The following is a 23634-nucleotide window of genomic DNA, read 5'->3' on the forward strand; positions in this document are numbered from 1 at the left end:
GAGAGAGAGAGAGAGAGAGAGTGAGTGAGTGGAGAGAGAGAGAGTGAGCGAGAGAGAGAGAGAGAGAGAGAGCAGAGGGAGAGAGAGAGAGAGAGAGAGAGAGAGAGAGCAGAGAGAGAGAGAGAGAGTGAGAGAGAGAGAGAGAGAGAGAGTGAGTGAGTGGAGAGAGAGAGAGTGAGCGAGAGAGAGAGAGAGAGAGAGAGCAGAGAGAGAGAGAGAGAGAGAGAGAGAGAGAGAGTGAGTGGAGAGAGAGAGAGAGAGAGAGAGAGAGAGAGAGAGAGAGAGAGAGAGAGAGAGAGAGAGCAGAGAGAGAGAGAGAGAGAGAGAAGAGAGAGAGAGAGAGAGAGAGTGGAGAGAGAGAGTGAGCGAGAGAGAGAGAGAGAGAGAGAGAGAGAGAGAGAGAGAGAGAGAGAGTGAGAGAACACGAACACACACACATGAAAATGAGAGTTGGAGGAGTGTGACAGCACATAAGGCGGGAGGGGGAGTGGGCCTACTGGGGGGGGTTACCTCACCATGTCTAGGATTGAGTGTTATTGGAGAGGTGGGGTGCCCCGGTCGTCTTGTAGCACTCTCTCTCTCTCTCACACACACACACACACACACACACACACACACACACACCACACACACACACACACACACACACACACACACACACACGCACACACACACACACCACACACACACACACACACGCATACACACACACACACACACACACACACGCCACGCACGCACCACACACACACACACACACACACACACACACACACACACACACACACACACACACACACACACACACACACACACGCATACACACACACACACACACACACACACACACACACACACACGCATACACACACACACACACACACACACACACACACACACACGCACACACACACACACACACACACACACACACACACACACACACACACACACACACACACACACACACACACACACACTCAGAAGCTCTCTTGCTTTTCCCACCTCACCCCTTCCTCTCTTCCTCTCTTCTTCCCTGTTCCAAGAAAGCCCCACAAACACATATCAGCTCCTGGTTCAATCCCCAAAACACATATCACCAATGACATTACATTTAACGCACACACACACAGTAAATAAGCACCTTCCTCCTTCTATCAAAGTCTTGCAAATTTGCAAAAAAAAGCGTTAAACCTTTATTCTTATAAAAGTGCAGTGTGTTGTTTTTCCAGTATCTTTCAGTGTGGTCCTATATGGGCGGCACAGGAAGGTGATGTAATGTGTATGCCTTTAGCCGAGCCTCATGCAAACAGAGAGAGGGGGCCAAGGAATACATTTGCAGCAATTGTACACTTAATCTGTAAATGTTTTAGTGTGTGCTGTGCTGTTTATGTGTGCGTGTGTGTGTGTGTGTGTGTGTGTGTGTGTGTGTGTGTGTGTGTGTGTGGGGGTGGCGGGCACTTGGGGGTCCACATCCACACTGCAGGGATCTGATTCCCCCCACTGGAGAATTGATTGAAAGCATACATTAACCCCCCCCTCCCCCCCTGCACTTAGGTTTACACACATGCAAGTCGAGACACACACACACACGCACTCACACACATAGACATGCCCGTATTCACACACATTCTCAATGACACACACATATACCCATGCACATGTGTGTGTTTATGTCTGGAAGCCATTACCTGGCATGTCCCTATGCCCCATCCCCCTACCCCACTTTGGGCCCCATATGGAGTCTGCTATCATCACCTTTAGCACTCCCCCCCCCCCCCGCCCCCCCCCCCCCCCCCCCCAGCCACCGTTACTACTCTTTGTTTCTCCCGTGGTCCCATTCGTCATTTTAGTTTCTAGGCAACAACATATTCCTGTGTTCTTGTCTGTTACACCCGTCTCGCCTCTCCCTGTTTGGTCGTGTTTTCTTCTACATATCTGCTGGGCTGTAGACAACACAGAGCAAGACTTTTCACCTGCGCCGGCACTTACACCGGCACACCGAAGGCTTCTTTTCTTTCGGGGGAAGGTGGGGGTCGCTTGAGTCAGAACATTTATTTTTATTAAAGGGAAATTTCACCCTTTAATAAAAAAAACAGATCCACCTTCTGTGATTTTTTTTTTTTTTTACGAGGTAATTGCCTCATGAACCACGATTTATACCGTATCGTTTTTCTGTCCGATGAACATTAAATATGAACCACAAAAGGGAACATTCGAAATGCCCTTACTAATCGCCCAGTGTGGTCAACAACTTAAAATATAATTATTTATAACTTTGGGCAGTACTTTTGGCCTTTAGCCTTGAAACCAGAACCCTGCTGGGAACCTGTGTCAATCCATTACAAGACTATTAAGCAGTTCAGCTGAGGTTAAGTCAAGTCTAATTGTCTGACCGATCCCGTTCCCATAGTTCACCAGAGTAAAACCTATCCCACTGGCAAATGAGTGACGTGAATTGTGAATTACGTGTGACATCACTCACGCGAGCCACGGCCACTTCTTCTGCGAGGCCTTCAGACCCAGGAAGTGCAGACGTATACAGGAAGTGAGAGAGTCAGTTGACAGGAAGAAAGCGCCCTACCGCGAAGCACTCCTCCTCCATCTTGGATTCCAACGACTCCGCCGCTGTGACCCTATAGAAGGGGGTCCTCGACGAACACACACACACACACACACACACACACACATAGAATGCCCATGCATTCTTGCACTTCTGTGAAAAACAAACAAAGATATTATATCTGTGTGTGTGTGTGTGTGTGTGTGTGTGTGTGTGTGTGTGTGTGTGTGTGTGTGTGTTCCAGAGGCCCTGCCTTGCCATAGGGAAGGGACCCAGAGCCACAGGAAAAGCTGAGACCGAACACACACACTTAGCATTGGCCTTTGCGAGGTCAGTAGCAAAGTGTGGGCCATTGTGCAAAAAATGAAAATAAGATAAAGCAGAAAGCAGCAAGAAAAAATTGGGAGGGATAGGCAGAAATTACGGAAGACAGGAAGAAAGTATAGGGAACAAAAAGGGAGGGGGGAGAGAGAGAGCGAGAGAGAAGCCCATGAGTACAGAGAGAACAGAGGTGATACATAAAGTTATGTTTATGATTTATTACTTTGTAGTGTCGAGGGAGAGAGAGAGAGAGAGAGAGAGAGAGAGAGAGAGAGAGAGAGAGAGAGAGAGAGAGAGAGAGAGAGAGAGAGACTATTATATAGAAGCATTAACATTGCTTCTGTTGCATGAACAACGCATGAGAACAAAAGTGAGGGATGGTTGAGATGAAAGATTTTGGGGTGGCAAGAGCAGCCCCAAATTATTCATTCATCATTTATTTTTTATAAACGGTATGGCTTGGTTCAAACGAATCTGCTGATGTATCCTTGAAATATCCGGTTTCCAATATCCAGGGAACTAGGGTCAACTAGACTGATTTGTAAAAAAGGGAAATGGGTCATGTAAACATAATATAACAAGCATCCAAAATAGCACCGGGTCGTGTAACTGAGTCATAGTTGACGAAAGCCACTACCCAAGTGCAGCACATTTGACGTCAGGAATACGCACCACGGATGCGTGCCAAATTGGGGTACAGCGATTTGATCGAAATCCAGACAACGTTTGTGTGTCGTGACCGCTCTCTGGCGTACGGTCAAGGCGATGCAGCCTCTCGTTCACCATTGCTGCAAATCTCCTCTCCTCAACCCTCCCTGTCCCAAAAACAAGCCCCCTTTCCTAAAAAGCATCAAAAGAATGTGCTTTAGAAGAAGTTGACGCAAATTTGAATATTTTAACTGTCATTCGCAGATGTTTTGGGGAACTTGGAGGTAAGCCTGCCACCAACGTCATGGAATACGTTGCATGAATTTGAATAATATGTTTTTCTCATCCAAGAGTTTGTTCTACACTGAAGTCCTGACATGCAGTTTCTGAAATACGATTCGTCTTGAAAAATGGACTTTGTAAAATATTAACTGGACACATTGATTTCAAAGTAGGGCAGCAAGTAAGTAAAGCTGGTTATGTTTTGTTTACTTGCGTGAACGCAATACGGGGGGGAGGGTCGTGTAGATGATGAGTGATATGTGGAAGCACCAATCACTTCGAAGTAGAGCTGGACGAACGGTACCACGTGACGGATTTTGTTCTGCTCTCAGCTCCCACTGCTGGACGAAACACCGAAACCGTGAACGTCTCCCGTACTAGCGTTTATAGCCGGAATCCCAAGACAAAGAAGACGTATGTTTACTGGACTTGTAGGAGAACGCGTATCCCTGGCAACTTAGCGACACCTGGCTCTTTTATCGGGTGCATACATAACGGAAAGGGAGCCGTTTCCTCAACAGCTGGCTTGGATATTGCCGACAGGATTCAACCTTTTTGCGCCTGTACTTGTCCAGTCAATCTGTTGTTTTTGGTAAGTAATCGGATTGGCTAGTTGATTTGCAAGCCATACAGCACGTTCTCATTGTTTTCAGCTTCTACTGGACTACGGAATAGCCCCTCATGACGTACAAAGAGTTGCATCGACTGTGTTCTCCCTGGGACGACTCGGCCATGCTTTAAGTTGACCAAATATTGGCAAGTGATCGTGCGAGATGATGCAACTAGACGCGGTGGCTTCAAAACTAATGTGTGTGTGAAAACGAGCATGTCTTGTAACTTTTTGTCGTTCAAATGAACCACTTCGACCCCTCAATAACTCCAACGAGTAGATTATCCCCTGAAAATCTGGCAATTTAAAATGTCGTGACACGAATCGCCTTCCCTCCAGAGCCACGCAAGCATGTGTGTTTTGAAAGCGGAGAGAAGAAGAAGAGGGGGTAGGGGAGGGTGGAGCGTCAGACCACGTGACCACGACGCAACCCAGCTTTCTACGCGTTAGCAAGGTTGCTATCTGGGTTAAGCTAACGCGAACTACGTAGCTTCGAAGAGAGAGATCCCCCCCGTTGGAGAGGAGAACAAATATATATGAACAAACGCCGTTTTGCACTTTGAAATAAGTTCCCGACTCGTCGCGCACCGTAATCGCACAGAGGACGCCATGCCAGGTAACGTGGGACGGCGGCTCGCCATATGTCACCGTTTTGGACGCCTTTGTGCTGTGCGCCTCCATCGCTTCCTTCTCGGCTTGTTTTCCTGACCCGCTACGGCTCCGGCTCAGTTGTACCATGCTGTAGCACCATGCTATCACGGGGCTAGCGCAATGCTAGCACGAGCAGGCTGCACCGCGCGGCCTGACTCACCAACGCGTGCACGGGACAGCTTTTCAACGTCGGCGCGGCGTATTTTTGTACCCGCATTTCCACACAAAAGTGGTCGTTTTAATCATTGCGTTGTCGCAGGAATGTCTCTCCGTTACACGGCGCTCGGCCACCGAATAATTACGGGCTGCCCCCCTTGTCTTCGGGTCTTTGTTTCTGGGATAGTTTTTTCCGTCTTTAGGCCGTCCAACGGCGGCGAGGAGAGGGTCGCTTGTCTATTTGTAGTTAAAGCGTAAAAAGCTAGCCGCTCGGAATTAGCCGCGCTAAGCTCGTGGAATCCATTTAACAACTTTTGAGGAAGGCCTCGCGACACGGGGGCTCATGCTGCTAGCCGCGGGAACGTCCTCGCGACGTCCCCGGTGAAGCGGCGCCGGCGGGGAGGATGCCACGACGGCGCAGGCTACATCTTATGCACGTTACATAAGTCCTCGTTTACTATGTTGACAATTGCGTTACAAAATGCGGGCTTACAGTTGCACAATAGCACCGATGCACTACTAACAGTCTCGGTTTGAGGACCTGCCATCGGACTACTGCACAACGTGTGTGTAACTTGCTTGATACACTGGGTACTTTGATGCGTAATAGAGTTGATTCAACCTCAAGTCCGACATCCTCAAACACTGCTGACTTATGTAAGCAGGACGAAATATTTGTTGACATCATATTGTAGTACATAACTCGTATGTTGGATTGAGAGGACATTTGACCAACGAATTCAACTTTCTAATGGGACGTTGCGTTACCCTGGCCCGCTCCGCCTGAAGATAGGGAGGGTACAGATATATATATATTTACCCATCACACTGATGTTGAACATGTTTTTAAACATGCAAGAATTTCTAATCCCTGAGAACTTTTTTCCCTCCCAAGCAAGAGTCATAGATCAATGTAGTTGATGATGGATTAATTAATACATTTTGATATCTATTGAATCGTTTAAGTATTTGCCGGCAGGGACGTGACTGATATCTTCCGGCGAGCTAAACGCCCCATGATGCCTCCTTAGTGCTTAATACTGCTCCGAACCCTGCAAATAACTAATATTTGAAGGCGTACAACTTGACAACAAAGCTCCTTCCCTGTAAGTGTCCAGGTCTTCAGACCTCGTCATCAAACGGGAACGGGCGTGTGGTTGCCAACCGAGCCATCTTCTGTTAAGTGTGTTTACTTTGGTGTCACGGGGTGCCCAAATGTCACTTTTGTGTGAGTTCGTCTTCGGTCACAATGCAAATAAATGGAGATTAGGGTTCTTAGAATTGAGTTGCTGGTGTGTTGTTTTAAAACCCCTATCTGCTTGAGGCTCTGCAGATCATAAAGCACTCGTTCTGAATTCAGATAATGAATAGTATTTGTTATCCGATGCAAACCGTTGCCCTTGGGGTGTTGGACTGCAGATCAACTCCATGACGGATAGATGGAGGCAATATGGCTCTTTAGACGTTTTTCCTTATTATTCTGAAGACGTATTATTCCTTCTAAAGTCATTTTTAAATTGAGCAGTTCCAATGTTTTGATCAGTGAATAAGGTGGCCAAAGCTAAGAAATGGTAGGACACCTTATATTTTGCTAAAGTTATTTATCAAAAAAAATCACGGTCTGGGTTATTGTTATATACAAAATTTATTTTTTACATGTAGATTTCCGAAACCCAGCACTCTGGGACACCTCTTCATGCGTGTTACGTTCTCCATATCAAACATACTCTAAAGCTCATGGTGTGCTACACGGTAGACTCCTTACCTACATGGATAATAGATGTTTACTCCTTACAGTAAGTCTGCCTGAGGTTAGTGATGTGATGGTGTCGGGCTGCCTCTCGTATGTGAGACACTTGGGGCCTGGTGATAATTAGATTATTCATTTTATGTCATTGCCAAGATACTGATGGGAGGAAAAAATATTGGCTTCAGTCAATCAGTTCATAAATGATTTTAAATTCGATGGCGTAAGTTCATGCTTGCGTTATGACTAACGGGTGTTCATGTCGTCACTTCAAGATTGTTGGTTGTGGTGTGTTGTGTTGGCCTGGATTAGGACGTGCTTAAAAGTGTACAAACCAATCATTCTGGGATGATTTGTGTCGTACATTTTGTTCTAAACAAAAGGGACTTTATTAAGAAGTTGTGTCTGGCGGTTGTGGCTGTTTTGGCGGTTATAAACCATAACGACGCTGTACGTCGTTGGATAACAATTTGAAGTAGCCTCGCGCACGCACACAGACATTCCACTGTTGCGTAGGGTTTTAAAAACGGATTGGATTGCAGCCATGTTTTGGATACAAAAGTGTGTACAGTGATGAGCTGTGAATGACAAGCACCAAGCGTGCTATTTTATATATATCGTAGATATATTTACACCCACCGTCATCAATTTATGGGACCATCAGAAGTTCAGAAAGTAGTCTGAAGCGATTCCAGATCCTCTCACTCCTGACTAGTGTGGGAAATCCACACCAAAAGCTGTGTTACAACTTGTTTCAGAAGTTTTTTTTTTCGTTGACTCAATCGAACCGTGACGTTTAAGCTCGTGTACAGTCTCCTGCGAGGCAGATCCGTTGGACTCGGCCGGTTGGTCCCGTCTCTGCCCCACAGCTGTCCCCCCTTCTACCGTGAATTGAATGAATTGACCGGATAGAATACACTTCACTTGACGTTCGCCTTAATCCCATGGCGCTCCTCCTCGGTGTCTCAGTTCTCCCGCTAGCCCGTAAGCCCTGAACACCGTTAGCCCGCGGTTTTTTATTGAAGCCCGATTTGTTTATACAAAGTCTGCGCTGGGGAACACGCCCAGATTAGTGTCTGACTGTTCTCACCTGAAGCCAGGGAGGCATTCAAAGGCTTCCGGCCCTGCATGCGGAGGGGGCGGGAGGGGGGGGAGAGGAAGTCTTACTGCTTTTAAAACCTAGATTTGGTTAACTAGGTTAATAATTGGAGCAAACGGTGCACGTCTTCCTAACTCCCGCCGGCATTTAATGGAAAACTGCTCGTCCCGCCAATGATTGAACAAAACTCTGGTTTAGCACCGTTGTACTCGGCCGTTTCCTCACGTGCCGGCTGTCCTTTGGAGCTCTTGACGTGGGAAAGCAAATACAGTTGTACTCCAGTATAACCGTGGGGCTTTTATCTTATGATCAACCTCAAACTGTTTAAGTTAACACTTGACTCACCCCCCCCCCCCCCCCCCCAACAGAGCCAGCCGAGATGAGCGGTCCGGAGGTGGCCAAGACCCCGGGGGGTGGAGCCCCAGGCAAGGAGGGAAAGGAGCCCATAGCCAATGGGCATGCGGGAGAGGGGGGCGACAACCCCTTCGCCGAGTACATGTGGATGGAGAACGAGGAGGAGTACAACAGACAGGTGGGTGGGGGCTGGGAGGAGGAGGAGGAGGAGGAGGAGGGGGAGGGTGGAGCCAGAGCTGCTCCTGTCTGGGGAGCATGACTCTGGAGCGGGAGGGCAAGAGGTTCCTGGAAGAGATGTTGTGTTTCCTTTTGTCTCGAGGCGGGCCGGAGATGTGTCATCGTGAGTGTGTGGTTGGGTAACGGCCGCTCGATGGCACAATCCCAAACCGGAGCAGCGTCGCTGCGCGTCGGATGCATTTTGAACGGAGAGCGACTACCCTTCCCCCCCCCCCCCCCCCCCCCACGTTTAAAATATGATGACGAGCGGTGACGTTAAAATGGCTGCCGCGCTCCCGACCAGGTGGAGGAGGAGCTCCTGGAGCAGGAGTTCCTGGAGCGCTGCTTCCAGGAGATGCTGGAGGAGGAGGACCAGGACTGGTTTATCCCGTCGCGGGACCTCAACAGCCAGGGCGTGGGGCAGCTGCAGCAGCAGCTCAACGGCATGTCCGTCAACGATCACCATGGCAACCTGGAAGAAGTGGCGGTAAGGAGGACGTGACACACGCACGCACGCACGCACACACACTGATACTCGGATGTTCCCGTCGTGGTGTCCTTCACTGCGGCACGTCCGTTCGCCCGGTCGTGGTGTCGACACAAACGTTCCCGGGACCTGAGTGACATTTTTTTCCCTGCGCTGGGTAAATATTAATAGTGGGAGACGGCCGGGGATAACGGGCGCTCAGGCCATGTTGCCGGGCGTGCACCTGTGCTGCAGCCCTCGAGTGGGGGTGGGGCAAGGTGGAGCAGGATATAATGGACAATTATGGAGTAAGCGTTCAGCCTACACGCTGTAATGTGAAAAAGGACCCGTTTTCTAAGACGGCCGTCGGACGACAGCGACGTGCCGATAAACACGAGGCATCGTGTCGTATTCTTTTCTGATCATCTTGCCAATTAAACTGGGAGACGGGTTCTGTGCGAATTTTACGTTAGGTAATCAATGAGTGGGGTAAATAACAGTGAGAAGGGTCATTAGTGGTGCGGGTGCCGCCGTGTTCGCCCGTTCTGACGCTCTGCTGTTCTGTCTCCCCTCCCCGTGTCGTCCATCCCGTCCACAGAGGAAGAGCGTGCTGAATCCGGAGGCCAAGGAGTTCATCCCGGGGAAGAAATACTAGGGGTCCCCCTCACCCCCATGGGGCTCGTGCACGGGGCGCGCGCACACACCTACACACCAACGCATATTCAGTGCACATTCTCAGAGACTCTGGCGGCCTTGACCGCACATACGCGCACACACCAACACACACACACACCAACCCACACACACACCAACACACACACACACCAACACACACACACACACACACACACACGAGACGAGCCAATGGCGCGCTGGCGGGCCCAGTTGGGGGGTGAGGGGTTTATTTTCTGTCTTTTGTTTCTTTAATCTTTTTATTTCTTTCCTGTTTCTTGTAAACTAGGGGACGTTGGGGCTGGGGGGGGGTGGGGGGGGGAAGCAGGTGGCTGGGTCGGGTCGGGAGGGCGGGGCTGTAATACCGGCTGAGTCCTGGAGGGGGGGGGGGGGTTAATGCTATCAATACCAGACATTTCAGATTATTCGGATTCTGTTGGCGGCGTGTTGTGCAGAACGAGGCGACCGCCCTACCTGTGTCCCGAAGGGGGCGGAGTCAACCACCTGGTTCTAGAGTGGCTCCCACGGCTAACTCCGCTACGCTAACGTGCCGCGCGAAGTCGTCCGTGAACCAGCGCTAGGGTCCCAACGATCCACGGGGTTCGAATCCCGTGTCTCCGAGGGCCCGGCGAGGGGCGCCGAGGCTCTGCCAGGCCCGCTGCGCTGCGCTCGTATTAAGGTCACAAGTAAGCTCCGCGTGAAGAGGTATGTGTATGCAGGTCGCCGGTTGCTAACGGCGCGGGTCGTTTCCAAACCCCAAACGTCCACCTCGTGCTCCGCCCGGCTCGACTCTTTCCTTGGCGAATCAGAAAAGACCCCGGAAGAGATGCAAACATGGACACATGATTATTTTCCTAATTTGTTGAGGAAATCCATGTTTTTATCCGATGTTTAGCTTCTGAAAAAGAATAAAGACGTTGGTTTTATATTTATGGCCATTGTCGAGGGGAAGGCGGGCGGAGGTAGGGGCGATGTTGGGGGGGGTGGGGGGGGGGGGTGAGGGCAGACTTAAGTTGAAACGGTTCCTGGAATCTTCTAGGTCACGGTGTTTTGGTCTGAACCGGGAGAAGTGCGGTTGCACCGGCTCGGACTGTCTAGTTCGGTTGTCTTGGCGGTACCCGTCTTTTGGTTTTTGGAACACGACCACGCCGGCACTCGGCCATCTCTGGGGTTCCTCTGTCCGGCCTCTCAAACACAAACATCCGTATCCAGATCAGCTCGTCAAATGTCCCCCCTCTTTTCTTGGGAGGGGGGAGGGGCTTTTTTCCTTTTTTTTTTGTCTTTTTTTTCTCCCCCATTTATTTTAATGAATTGAGATTTGTGTCCCAAACGGGTTTCCGTAGCTTCTGGCGCTGCCGTTCCATTTTGTCACCAAGCGAGGGGAAGAGGAGGAGGAGGAAACGGCATAGTCTCGACCAATCACACTAAAGCAAATATGCGGCCCTAATAAAATACTATTTATTCATTATTTTGAGTTTTGACCCCGAGCCAAGTTTATGCCAGAGTTGCGATGAGCCTCTGACGCACGATACGGGAGAAATCCGTTGGTTCCTTATTTGCCAAGGCCGCAATTCCACCTCAGAAAGGAGATGTGGAAATGAGATTAAGCCACCCGATATAATCTACATCTTATCAGATTTTTATCTTTTAAATTGGCCCCCTAAAAAAATATATAATTCATCAGACGCCACCGTGGGTCGAGACCGTGGCCCGGTTCCTCCACCTCCTGCCCCCTCCACGCTCACCCGAAAAAGTGCGGACCGATGCGTTCCGCGTGGGTGTCCGCCAACCCCCCAGCCCCCCGCTCCTCCACCTCCACGTGTACACGGGGGGGGTCGAGGGCGGCGCTGGAGCCCAGACACGTGTGCCCGTCGTCCCCGCCGCTGACGCCAGTGCCAGGACTGCGGAACGCCAGCCCGGTCAAAGCTAATAGGAATGTGTGCCACGTGCATTGTGCAACATGAATGCTTTCTCTTTTTGTGTATTTTTTTTTTTTTTTTTTGTGCTTCTTTCTTTTGGGGGGAGTTCGATGAGTAGAGGGAGGGAGGGGGGAGCAAGGTCAGTTGAAGAAAAAAAAATAAAAAAAGATCCAGATGACACAAATTGACTTTCAGTACAAAGAAAAAACCTTGAAAAAAAGAGGAATAAAGATGTAAAAGGCATGATTTTGTTTTGGTCTTTTGATGTCTACGAATGCACGTTGTACAAACACCTTTCGGGTTTTATTGCTAGGTGTTACATCATCCACATGTTTATCCCCCATAGTTTTTTTTATTTCTTGCAGCTGGCAATTATGGCAAAACAAAGCTAGAAAGCATCCCTGTATGTCCTCCCAGTAACAACGTAAAGAACAAAAACCAGAAGAAACAAAGGCCAATAACTTATCTAAAATTATGTTTTCTCCACATGTTAATTTTGAACCCTATTTCACTAGTATTTTCTTCTCAACCCTTATTTTTAAGGCCTTGTCGAGCATGTAGTGGCAAGGCTTTCAAATACGCCTACAGGGATTTTAACCTAAGGCTGTGAATCAAAACCTAACAGCCATAATCCCCTGAACTCTTGATAACCATAGACAACCGCCACTGAATAACAAACCGATTACAGCAGTATCCTTGCAGAGAGATGTAATAGTTTGTCCTGTCAGTTATTTTCCCCAGAAGAAAAAAAAGCGTTTGATTACCATCGAGGCGTTTTTCCTTAAAATGTTTCTCAAGATTTTTCTCCCCCTCTCTCGGCCTCGGTTACCCTCTCGGGTCCATTCATAACCACGGATCGGACACTTAATTTTGCTGTATAGAGCTTGAACTGCCTTACATGGCTCATTTGCAGTGCAGGGCTGAATCTAGATGAGGTGGAATGGATCGTAACGAAGGCCAAATGGATGTACTGGCGAGAGACTGGTAGTTGATCACCAGACTAGGAAGGAACTTCTCATTGCAGCTGAACGAGTGCTGGTTATATATTGTTCATGCATTATCGGTCTAATAGGATGGATGCAGTATGGGTTTGTGTAACGCTTTAAAAATGTTGAATCAATATTTCTAAACAGGTTTGTATTCATCCAGTTAAACAGTTTGCATTGTCTTCATATTTAATGTCTGGATGAACATGGGCATAATCTAATTTCCCTCTCTAAAGGGTCTTTATTAATAGTTCACGTAATTCAGGTTCAAGTGGCAATAGGGGGGAAGATGACAGATTCTGCTCGTGGTGACGTGCTTGTTCATTAACTTCCGGTCCTTCTGACGGGCCAGCTGAAACACAAACACACACACACACACACAATGACTCACAATAACACATTAACTCCGCACCTGCAACATGGATTCAAACAAATTGTTACCACCGCAAGACCACCCTGGAAACAAGTCAACATGTAACATGTTTTCGTACTTTTGCAACGGAACAGTTCAAGTACACACACCTTGGCTACAAGGCGTGCTTTGTGGTCGGGTTGCTTTGACTAGTTGCAACATTGCAGCTCTAAGTGGGGACATTGACATGCTCACTCTCACTCGAGTCCTACCATGAACCTTAAAGGTGGCGTTATACCACCGGGTGTGAGTGTGATCAGCAGTTACGAGCCGTTTTGAAAATCGGCCTCCTCTTGACATCACAAGTGGGCGTGTCTGCCTAGATGTGTGCTGGACAGATCAGTCTTACCAGCCTACCCAGTGGACTGTAGCAAACTGGTGCTCATCTATCCGTCACACACCTAGGTAAAAACGCCCACCTGTGACCATGAAGCAGATATATTTAAAACTGTTAGTACCGCCTAATCCCACTCCCACCTGGTGGTATAACACGGGACCTTTAAGTCCATTACAAATGTTTTAACAGCTCTGCAGCAAAGCCCAGGCTGTCGATGTTGGCGGTGCTAAGCTAACCATGCCGGCTCTGCCCGTGAAGCAGGCCTGGTACTCGGTCTGCAGGGTCTTCCCCTGGGGGGCGGTGTAGCGGACCCCAGGCGGGATGTGAGCCGGGTGGAGGGTGCTGCCCCGCGGCACACGGGGCAGGAAGGGACCCCCAGGGACCCGGAACTTGTCATCGTACTCGGAGTACGACTGACGGCTAGGGGGGGGGGGGGAGGGAGAGGGAGGTTGGAGAGAGGGGGAGAGGGAGGATGGAGGGAGTGAGGGGGGAGGAGGGAGGGAGGGAGAGGAAGGAGGGAGAGAGGGAGGATGGAGGGAGGGAAAGAGGGAGTAAGAATGGATGGCGGGAGGATGGACGATGGAGGGAGGGAGGGCAGGATGACAGGTGGAGGGAGGGAGGGAGGGAGGGAGAGAGGGAGGGCAGGATGACAGGTGGAGGGAGGGAGGGAGGGAGAGAGGGAAGGTGGAGAGATTGAGAGGGATGGAGAGCGAGAGCAAGAATGGATGGCGGGCGAATGGATGGAGGGAGGGAGAGGGGTGGAGGGAGAGAGGGAGGGAGGTGGGTTGAAGAGTGGGAGGAAATCAATTGAGGTCAATCAGCACAAGGCACCCGTTGATGGTAAGACGATGGTTCGTTTGATAGAAACGTGTGTGTGTGTGTGTGTGTGTGTGTGTGTGTCTTACAAGATGAGCTGTCTGGTTGGAGGGTCGGGGAAGCTGTTTCTAGCCCTCCCAATGAGAGCCCGACTGATCTTCTGATGGCTGGTGGTTTCATCAACCTGGTTACCTAGCGCACACACACACACACACACACACACACACACACACACACACACACACACACACACACACACACATAAAAGCTTACTTACATTTAAACACCAAGGAATAACAGGTCAGGGGTTCATTAGGGGATTTGCAAGTCAAGATTTTGCAACTCAAGTTTAGTTTATTCTGAGGCTGCTGGCTCTCCCGTTAATCCCCCTTCAATTCAGTCTCGATAAGCAGAGCACAGGTTTAACTTATAACTTAACCTTTAACCTGTAGAGATAGTCCTCTCATTCAAACCCAACTACAATTGGCTTTGGGCTTCGGATCTCCTTTAAGAAGCCAACTCCATCTCCTGAGGTATTCCCACGTGGAAACGAGGGTATTTTTTACCGATTTGATAGATTGCAAATCAGCCCTAGTCACATACTTTCACATTTTCTGGACAGGGGTTAGTTAATGTTTGTTAACAGGGTTAGAAGATAGAAACACCTATTCACTTCCTGTCCGCACACAGGACAAGGATGTGTATATAAATGTATTGGTGTTTTATATTTAGTGGAAAAAGGTCAGTACATCAGGAAACCCACAGAGTTAAAATTGTGTCTCCTAATACCTTCCACCGTTGGACGCAGGCTTCTCATTGGCTGTCGTGGCCCTCCCACTTCCTGCGTCCACGCCATTCTGGGGGTGGAGCTTAGGGGGGGCAAGGCCACTCTTAAAGCAGAGCGAGATGAGGAGGAGGGGGGGGCCTTCATCAGCCCGGAGCCTGATGGGGGGGCTCTGAGAGCAGGGAGGAAGGGCTGCACACACACACACACACACACACACACACACACCGACAACACAAACTTAGACATAGCCCCTGTGTTTGTGTGTGGTGTGTGTGTGTACGGATAGTTGCACAGTGTAGAGTCTACAGTCTTAACTTTAAGTAATAAATGTTTTGGTTAGATAGAATAGCTAGAGTAACATTTTTGTAGCTACTACAATTTGAGTGATTGCCTTCATTTCATCACACTTGCACACAAAAACAACCAAATGCTTAAATCCTGTCAGGAATAAGTTTAACCCATTGGTAGTCACACAGCTGTACAACTCCTAAAACAAACTCATTTTTAAAACTTACAAACATACTCCCACACAAACTCAAAAGAACAACTACCTAGCCTATCAAATATATCTATTATATCTCTTTACCTTTCTGTATTCAGTGTAACTCATCTTCAGTCCTGAGTGCTCTGTCTCTCCTGCAGACTGGGAGGGTCCAACACCGGGTTCCGAGAATCCTATTGGCCGGCCCGGAATGTTGGATGGATTGTGATGTCACTGAGGTGCTGAACACACACTACAGGCTCGTACACAAACAGCCGCTATTCCGTGGTTGCCACGGTAATAATCTAGCACCACTGATGAATTAGGCTGATTTTGAATGAGTTATTTTACAATTAGATAATAATAATAATAATAATAATACATTTCATTTAGAGGCGCCTTTCAAGACACCCAAGGTCACCTTACAGAGCATATAGTCATCATACATTTTTTAAAAAACAAGACATTGTGGAAAAAAATAAATAAATAAATAAATTAACATAAGCAATAAGAAATAAATAAAACAAAAACAAGACAAAACAAAACAAAAAAAATAAAATAAAAATCAAAACAGTGATCAGTTAGACGTTGTGTGCGAGTTTGAACAGGTGAGTTTTGAGTTGAGATGGAAGTGTTAATGAGACTATTGTTTAGCTCAGAATAAACAACACTTAACACGTATCCACATTGGTGGTGGTTAGTGAGGTCCCCCCTTCACTTTAGGCGTCTTTGAGTGTTATTAATTATTATTATTCTTCATGTTTAACCTCTGTTTTCCTTTTATTCCTAGTCTGTTTTACATAGTTTTGAATGATGACTATATGCTCTGTAAGGTGACCTTGGGTGTCTTGAAAGGCGCCTCTAAATTAAATGTATTATTATTATATTATTATTATCCAGCTTCATCTAGATTCATCTAATTCAACCCTTTTAAAATGGATTTTAAATAACAAGACTCAAAATGATGCCAAAACACTTTTATTGCAAAAATTACAAGATAATTACAGAACAGAAAATAAGAAAAATGCACCTTAATTACAAAATATCTGTAAACATACTGCTGGCCATCTACAGCCAAAGTTTGATTGGAGTGTAAACCTGATCGTCAGAGTGTCTCTGGCCTAATGGGTTATGCTACAGACCACCAGACATCATGCAAACAGACACACACACACACACACACACACACACACACACACACACACACACACACACACACACACACACACACACACACACACACACACACACACACACACACACACACACGCACAATATTAGACCGGATATCATCGTGATAAATAGAATGAAATGATCTGTAGTTTTCAGATTGCTTAACAGGGAATAAACTTCCTCATTCTTATTTTGAATTCATTATCAACAGAAGGCCACCTGATTGGACCCCCGCTTTGTGAAGCTCAATGCTCATTGGCCGCTCGTGAAGGTGTGTTGGTAGAAGACGCTGGCATTGGCCGCGTAGTCCAGCGTCACCGTGGCGCCCACGCTGCGGGGCCCCAAGGCCCGCCCCGCCCAGCGCAGACGACTGCTGCAAGGTCAGGAGGCGGTAGCCATGGAAACGGCCGGCGAAGGGTTTGGAGCCCGCCACACTGGCGAGGCCCTCAGTGAAGCCTGTGAGGGGGGGGGGGGGAGAGAGAGAGAGAGAGAGAGAGAGAGAGAGAGAGAGAGAGAGAGAGAGAGAGAGGAGAGAGAGAGAGAGAGAGAGAGAGAGAGAGAGAGAGAGAGAGAGAGAGAGAGAGAGAGAGAGAGAGAGAGATTAGGTTGAGAGAGAGAGAGAGAGAGAGAGAGAGAGAGAGAGAGAGAGAGAGAGAGAGAGAGAGAGAGATTAGGTTGAGAGAGAGGGAGTGGAAGGACGAGGAAAGCGGGAAATAATTGAATATCGGTGCCCCTCACAAGACAATAACTAATAGAATCACAGGGCTGGCATTTGTTGGTAGAACTGCAAAAAGGTTGAGCGTTCTGTTGCGAAGCTTCCCAATACGTTCAGCCCTTGGGACCACAGCAGGGAGCTTCCTTTGATAGGCCCCGTCAATGTCTTCCACTTGTTGTGATTGGTCCAAATGTATGAAGGTATTATTGTAGCAAAAGTATTTAGCACCTGTAACTGCAGATTTTGTATGCGTACACTAAAGTCACAAATGTGTAACAGTACATTTGATGTCGTAAATAATCTTTTAACCATTAAACACTAAATAGGGTCTACGAGTTCACAAGTCTGTGTTACAGGTGCACAAATCCTATCCTGTGCATCACAACTTCAAAGAGTCATGCAATTTACACTTTGCTACTATCATTGCGGCGCAGTTGGTCCAAAACACATTCATACACCCGTGTTTCACAATCAGAGAACATAAGCAAAACTTGTGCATTCGTAAACCCAAATGTGAACTAATGCATCAGAAGTTGCACATCTGTGAAATATTTCCTCACAAATGAAATGATATAGCCCGCTATTTTCAATGAGCATTTTAATGAGCGAGCACAAGTCCATCGATACAACTGCTCGGATCTGCTGCTACGAGTCTCAGCTGTTGTTTTTCTTGCGGATACTTTTGCAACACGTCTACGTGGTACAAAAAGTAGACAAGAGGGCATCCTACACGACCGAGTTGGGTATCTTACATTATGTCAAATTAAATTACTTAGTTCAACTGAATTCCCCCCAAATGTCCTTCAATGTATTATTAGTGGTCTGCTTGGATGGTCCCAGGGTAGTTTAAAAAATCTATGACTATGACTCTTTGAAGTTGTGATGCACAGGATAGGATTTGTGCACCTGTAACACAGACTTGTGAACTCGTAGACCCTATTCTGTGTTTACAATGGTAGAAAAAATATTTACGACTTCAAATGTACTGTTACACATTTGTGACTTTAGAGTACACATGCAAAATAAATATTTAGGACTTCAAATTTACTCGTACACATTTGTGAATAATACCTTCATACAAATGGTGCGCGATTGATGGGTGGGAGTGGTTCTTAAGACTCACCTGCTTCAGGAACTCCCAGCTCCCCCACACGGACCCCAACACAGAGGATGGGGAGACCCCCCTCAGCCCCCAGCAGAGCCTGAGCGGGGAGGGGGGGGGGGGGGGGAGAAATAAGACGTAGTCTAAGGGCGGAAAACTACAAATAAATGCCTTGTTTAAATTTTGTGTGCGTGTGTTGTGTGTGTGTGTGTGTGTGTGTGTGTGTGTGTGTGTGTGTGTGTGTGTCCTACCTCCTTGGCTGTAGGCAGGACCGCCTGCACATGCTTAGCCAACACCCTGCCGGCCTCGCGGAATATATGGAGACACAGAGCGTCCCCTGCCTTCGCACCTACACACACACACACACACACACACGCACGCACACACACAAGGTTATTTAGTCTATAATGCATTTGGTATTATGCCATTCATTCATAGGGCTAGTAAACTCTAGCCTACCTTCAGCCAGTCTCCTGCAGAAGCCAGCAAAGTGAGACTTCTGAAGTCTCTGTAGAGGTGAGGCAGCATGCCCATCAGATCTGACACCTTGGACGTGGAGGGAGACAGAGAGAGAAGGGAAGAGAGAGAGAGAGAGAGAGAGAGAGAGAGAGAGAGAGAGAGAGAGAGAGAGAGAGAGAGAGAGAGAGAGACATACAGAGAAGTTGAGAGAGGGAGAGAGGGATGCACAGAGAGAGAGAGAAAGGGAGAGAGAGACAGAGAGAGAGAGAGAGAGAACATACAGAGAAGGGGAGAGAGAGAGAGAGAGGGATGCACAGAGAAAGAGAGAGAAAGGGAGAGAGATATGTTTGAGAGAGAGAGAGTTTATAGAGTTTTACCGGCAGAGACAGGCAGATGGAGAGAGAAAGAGAAAAAATATTAAATGGGCTTTTAATCTTATTGGAATAAAATGGAATTCAAAGTGCAGATGCTTTCGGAGACTTTAATTGGATCTTGGGGCCTCGGGATTTGTAACGTTTTCCAATGTTTTTTTGTGCTAATCACAATAAACATCCTTGCATGTTGGCGTCGCCCTCTGACCTTGAAGTACTCCTCCATGGCCTTCTTGGTGAAGGTGATGTCACGGGGGGGCGTGGCATAGTTGTCCACGGCATCGAACACCGTCTTGACCCCCAAGTGAGAGATCCAGAAACCTGAGAGAAGAGAATATCAATACCTCAACCATGACACCAATGTGGTTTTAGCCTTTGTTATAAACATGGTAACATGTCGTACACTCAGGATCTTCAGCATAGAAATCTACACCATTTTTTTCACTGTTACAACGATATGACATTTTGGGAAGACGGGAGAAAAAGGTTTTTCGCCAGACTCAACCAACAGTGGGTGAGCGTTCTCCTTTGCTCCCAGCTTCGGTCTTGCCGTTTTAGTAACATCAAAGAGCCTTTTTCTGTCGCCCGGCGTGGTCACGACGAGGGGACCCCGGTGGCGAGCTGTGTGTGGATGTGAGGGGCTCTGTCTGGGTTGATGGGGTCACCTCCAAGAGGAGGGTAAGCTTCTGGGGCATTTGAAGTGTAACTCTGTCTGGCTGTGTGGTCCATTTCATAGAGTGTTGGGGTACAGTTGCCGGTGGTTACCTGACCCCTCGTCCCCCATCAGGTGACCCCACCCGCCGCTTCCCGCGCTGGAGCTGTCGGGGTTTAAACAGCTTACAGTTGGAGCCCGTCCCCGATATCAACACGATGCCCCCTAGAGAGAGAGAGAGAGAGAGAGAGAGAGAGAGAGAAGAGAGAGAGAGAGAGAGAGAGAGACGAGAGAGAGAGAGAGACGAGAGAGAGAGAGAGAGAGTGAGAGAGAGAGAGAGAGAGAGAGAGAGAGAGAGAGAGGTAGGGATATACAGAGGAAGAGAGAGCGAGAGGTGTCATATGTCATTCAAGTGTTATTCATATAACCCTTAATCACAGTCACCATCTCAATGGGCGTCAGAGCGGGGGAGAGAGAGATTAAAGAAGATAAATTCCCTGCATCAAAACAGAGTAATGAAAGGACAATGTCCAAGCGTCCCTTTAATTACTCTTTATCACTATTATAAAATCTCGCCCATAAAAACTCGCCCTAAACACTTCCCTGGTATAGAATGGTCTAATTTACGGTAGAATGGTAGTCCAAGAGTGATGGATACTGCGTATGATACTACTCTGGGATTATCGCATTATTCGATGGAACCAGAGCGAGGGATAAGCTATAGTGAATGTTCTTGCAAAAAAAGAACAGGCAATGTGTTGTCAAAGCAATCACCTACACTTCCATTGATTACAGCTGCACAGTAAGAAGCTAACCACAGGCCAGGAGCTCCTGGTGATGCGTCATTCCTGTGTCTCTGCTCTGTGTCGACGGTGCGGTGGAACAGGCCCCAACGCAGTCTGGTCTGTGCAGATTTTAATTAGGGGGGAGGGGGTGGGGGGGGGGGGCGGGATGTTGAACTTGTATCTGAGGAAGAGGCTTAGCGTCGTTAGGGCTGGTTACCCGTGGTCGCTGGCGGTTGCCATGGCGCCGAAGGTGTCGGTGGTGATGAGGTAATTGTGGCTGAGGACGGGAAGCGGCGCTGCAGCTCCACGGTGAGCGTCTCGATGGCCCTCCTTCTGCTCCGCCCCGCTCAGGGACAGGCCCTACACACACGCACACACACGCACGCACGCGCACACACATACACACACACACACACACACACACACACACACACACACACGCACGCACACACACGCACGCACGCGCACACACATACACACACACACACACACACACACACACACACACGCACGCACGCGCACACACATACACACACACACACACACACACACACACACACACACGCACGCACACGCACACACGCCCATGCACACGCACACGCACACACATGTAGACAAACACACGCACACACACACACATGCACACACACACACACACACATGTAGACAAACACACGCACACACACACACACACACACACACCACACATATGTAGACGCACATACACACACCATACGCGGACGCATACACACAGACGCATACACACAGAAGTAGACGCACGCACATACAAACACACACGTAGATGCACACACACACCAACACACACACACACGTAGACACACACACACAGACACACACACATGTAGACGCACGCACACACACGTAGACGCACACACACGTAGACGCACACACACGTAGACGTACGCAGACACACACGCAGAAGCACACACACAAAAACAGCCGCACACAAACACAGGCACACCCGCACGCACAAACACCCGCAGACCACACACACACATGCACAAGCACACACAATCACATGCACACACACACATCGAAATGACTGTGAGAAGACTCCGGCAGTACAGGTATACGCAGGGATTCATGGATGTACGGCTGCTCGACAGACAGTTACACTGACCAATGAGTACAGAGGTGTGTCGGGGTCAAGGCCCGCCTCCTTCTTGGCCCTCTGGACCATGTCGTTGATGGCCTCTACGCATTTATCCACGCCCACCAGCTAGGGAGAATGGACGCAGTGACACACACACACACACACACGGATGTACACAAACACTGTGTTTATTGAGACAACAGCTTGATATGGGGATTCACTTGGGGTTCATCCATCCATGGATGACCTACCCAGTGGTTGGTGGAGGGTCCCTCCGTCTCAGCCAGGATTTTCCCATCTCCTGCCAACAGAACAGCTTGGAGTGTTGTACCTCCTCTGGGGGCCGAGAAGAAATAATACATTTGAATTGAATCGAGTTTTTCAGTTCTCCATTAATCCTTAGAAGAGAGACTGTCACGCATTTGAAACCAACTATACTGGAAGGTTGGTTCCGATGCTCTAACTTACAGTTGTTTTAAGAGTAACAGAGCTGTAAACTGCTGATGTGTACATTCCTGAAAAGATATGCTGGGGTATGGACCAAACCCGGCTGATGCTATCTTAGTATTGAATGTCCGTTTAACTTTAGTACACAGAAAAACAAAGTAAGAAAACAGTCTCAATCTCTCCTTTGTTGAAACACTACGTAAGTATTCAATTGCGTGTTTTTTTTTTTTTTAATACTGTTGTTGTTATTAACCATTTAGTAACTTAAGCAGAACTGAAAATAGTAAGGGAAATCCTTCTGCCCTTTAGAATAGAAGTACGAGTCTATTTCAGAATGACAACAGCAGCCGATAACCCTGGACGCTCATCGTTATCACACCAGTGAGCAACACACAAAATATATCTTTCAAATTCAGGTTTATCCGATATTATATACATTAAATCTCCGCTCACCCCTCCACACCGCCGAACACCAGTGCCATGTCTCCCTTCCTGTTTGGTTGGAGCGCAGTGCGCAGGTCACAGGGAAAGGTACTGGATGCAGTGGCAACCAGCCGCCACACGGTGGCAGGCTTTTTACTAAGAAAGAAGAAGAAAAGACGGACATGGATAGACAGATACATACAGAAGGATAGAGAGAAGAAAGAAAGAAAGAAAGAAAGAAAGAAAGAAAGAAAGAAAGAAAGAAAGAAAGAAAGAAAGAAAGAAAGAAAGAAAGAAAGAAAGAAAGAAATGAACAATGTAACAATGATTTCTCTTTTCTTTTTTTCTTACTGTTCAGCAAATTCAAATACATTAATTTCCGCTGGATAGATCTGACATACATCAGCATATCATCAGCTCTGGGTAAACACTCCTTTCACAAATATACAAAGAAGCTGTGTGACCCACAATGGTGCCTTTGTGCAAACTCACAGGTACAAAGATAATAAACAGGAAAGGATAGACACTGGATTCAATAGCCATTCATGTGTTTGTAGTGTCTTTCCTGTTCAGGTATCACTCACCATCATCACTCATAGCAGCACACATGGATGTAGGATTATATACACTCCAATGTTGCTAAAATTGTGTTGTCCTTCCCTGGTCGGTCATCATTGCAGTCTATACCCCCCAATCCATCGTAATTTAGCAGCTCGCAGCGATCGCAGTTGTTGGTTTAATTTGCCTACAGGACTAGGGTGGTCTGCTGCCATTAGGCTGACCACCCCTAGTCCTGTAGGCAAATTAAACCAAACAACTGCCGTTACAGTTTATAACTGTGTTACAGTAGAAGCAGATGGAGGATAATAC

General features: G+C 47.9%; 4 protein-coding genes and 1 long non-coding RNA gene across 7 annotated transcripts in view; 3 read left to right on the forward strand and 2 right to left on the reverse strand.

The window, feature by feature from the left end:
* The window catches only part of dok1b (docking protein 1b), a 72804-nt gene that overhangs the window by 35830 nt on the left and 13340 nt on the right, over positions 1-23634 (forward strand). The gene's annotated exons all lie outside the window — the stretch shown is intronic.
* Positions 3795-11947, forward strand: paip2b (poly(A) binding protein interacting protein 2B). 3 transcript variants are annotated; one of them, XM_060076863.1, is made up of 4 exons: positions 3795-3816; positions 8446-8609; positions 8952-9134; positions 9712-11947. In XM_060076863.1, the coding sequence occupies exons 2-4, from the start codon at positions 8457-8459 to the stop codon at positions 9766-9768; spliced, it is 393 nt and encodes a 130-aa protein (XP_059932846.1). In that variant the 5' UTR covers positions 3795-3816; positions 8446-8456; the 3' UTR covers positions 9769-11947. The 3 variants fall into 3 exon arrangements, with proteins under 3 accessions (XP_059932846.1, XP_059932845.1, XP_059932844.1); XM_060076862.1 differs by lacking the exon at positions 3795-3816 and adding an exon at positions 4149-4406; XM_060076861.1 differs by lacking the exon at positions 3795-3816 and adding an exon at positions 4885-5040.
* LOC132475621 (uncharacterized) lies at positions 12236-15876 on the reverse strand. Its single transcript, XM_060076853.1, has 5 exons — positions 15629-15876; positions 15045-15231; positions 14345-14447; positions 13676-13859; positions 12236-13042 (listed from the first exon to the last, which is right to left on the reverse strand). Exons 1-5 carry the CDS (start codon positions 15650-15652, stop codon positions 12935-12937), a joined length of 606 nt encoding a protein of 201 aa, XP_059932836.1. The 5' UTR covers positions 15653-15876; the 3' UTR covers positions 12236-12934.
* LOC132475655 (uncharacterized) lies at positions 16147-16798 on the forward strand. Its single transcript, XR_009529957.1, has 2 exons — positions 16147-16219; positions 16434-16798. It is a non-coding gene; the product is annotated as an uncharacterized LOC132475655 (long non-coding RNA).
* nagk (N-acetylglucosamine kinase) lies at positions 16486-22940 on the reverse strand. Its single transcript, XM_060076872.1, is given in 14 exon segments — positions 16486-17032; positions 17034-17155; positions 18537-18570; positions 18572-18613; positions 18765-18862; positions 18973-19014; positions 19017-19059; positions 19552-19664; positions 20109-20175; positions 20177-20221; positions 21000-21140; positions 21922-22020; positions 22146-22230; positions 22795-22940. Coding segments are annotated over 14 exon segments (1044 nt in total). The 5' UTR covers positions 22824-22940; the 3' UTR covers positions 16486-16948.

The sequence above is a fragment of the Gadus macrocephalus genome, chromosome 17 (genome assembly GCF_031168955.1).
Source record: "Gadus macrocephalus chromosome 17, ASM3116895v1".
In the NCBI taxonomy this organism is placed as follows: Eukaryota; Metazoa; Chordata; class Actinopteri; order Gadiformes; family Gadidae; genus Gadus; species Gadus macrocephalus.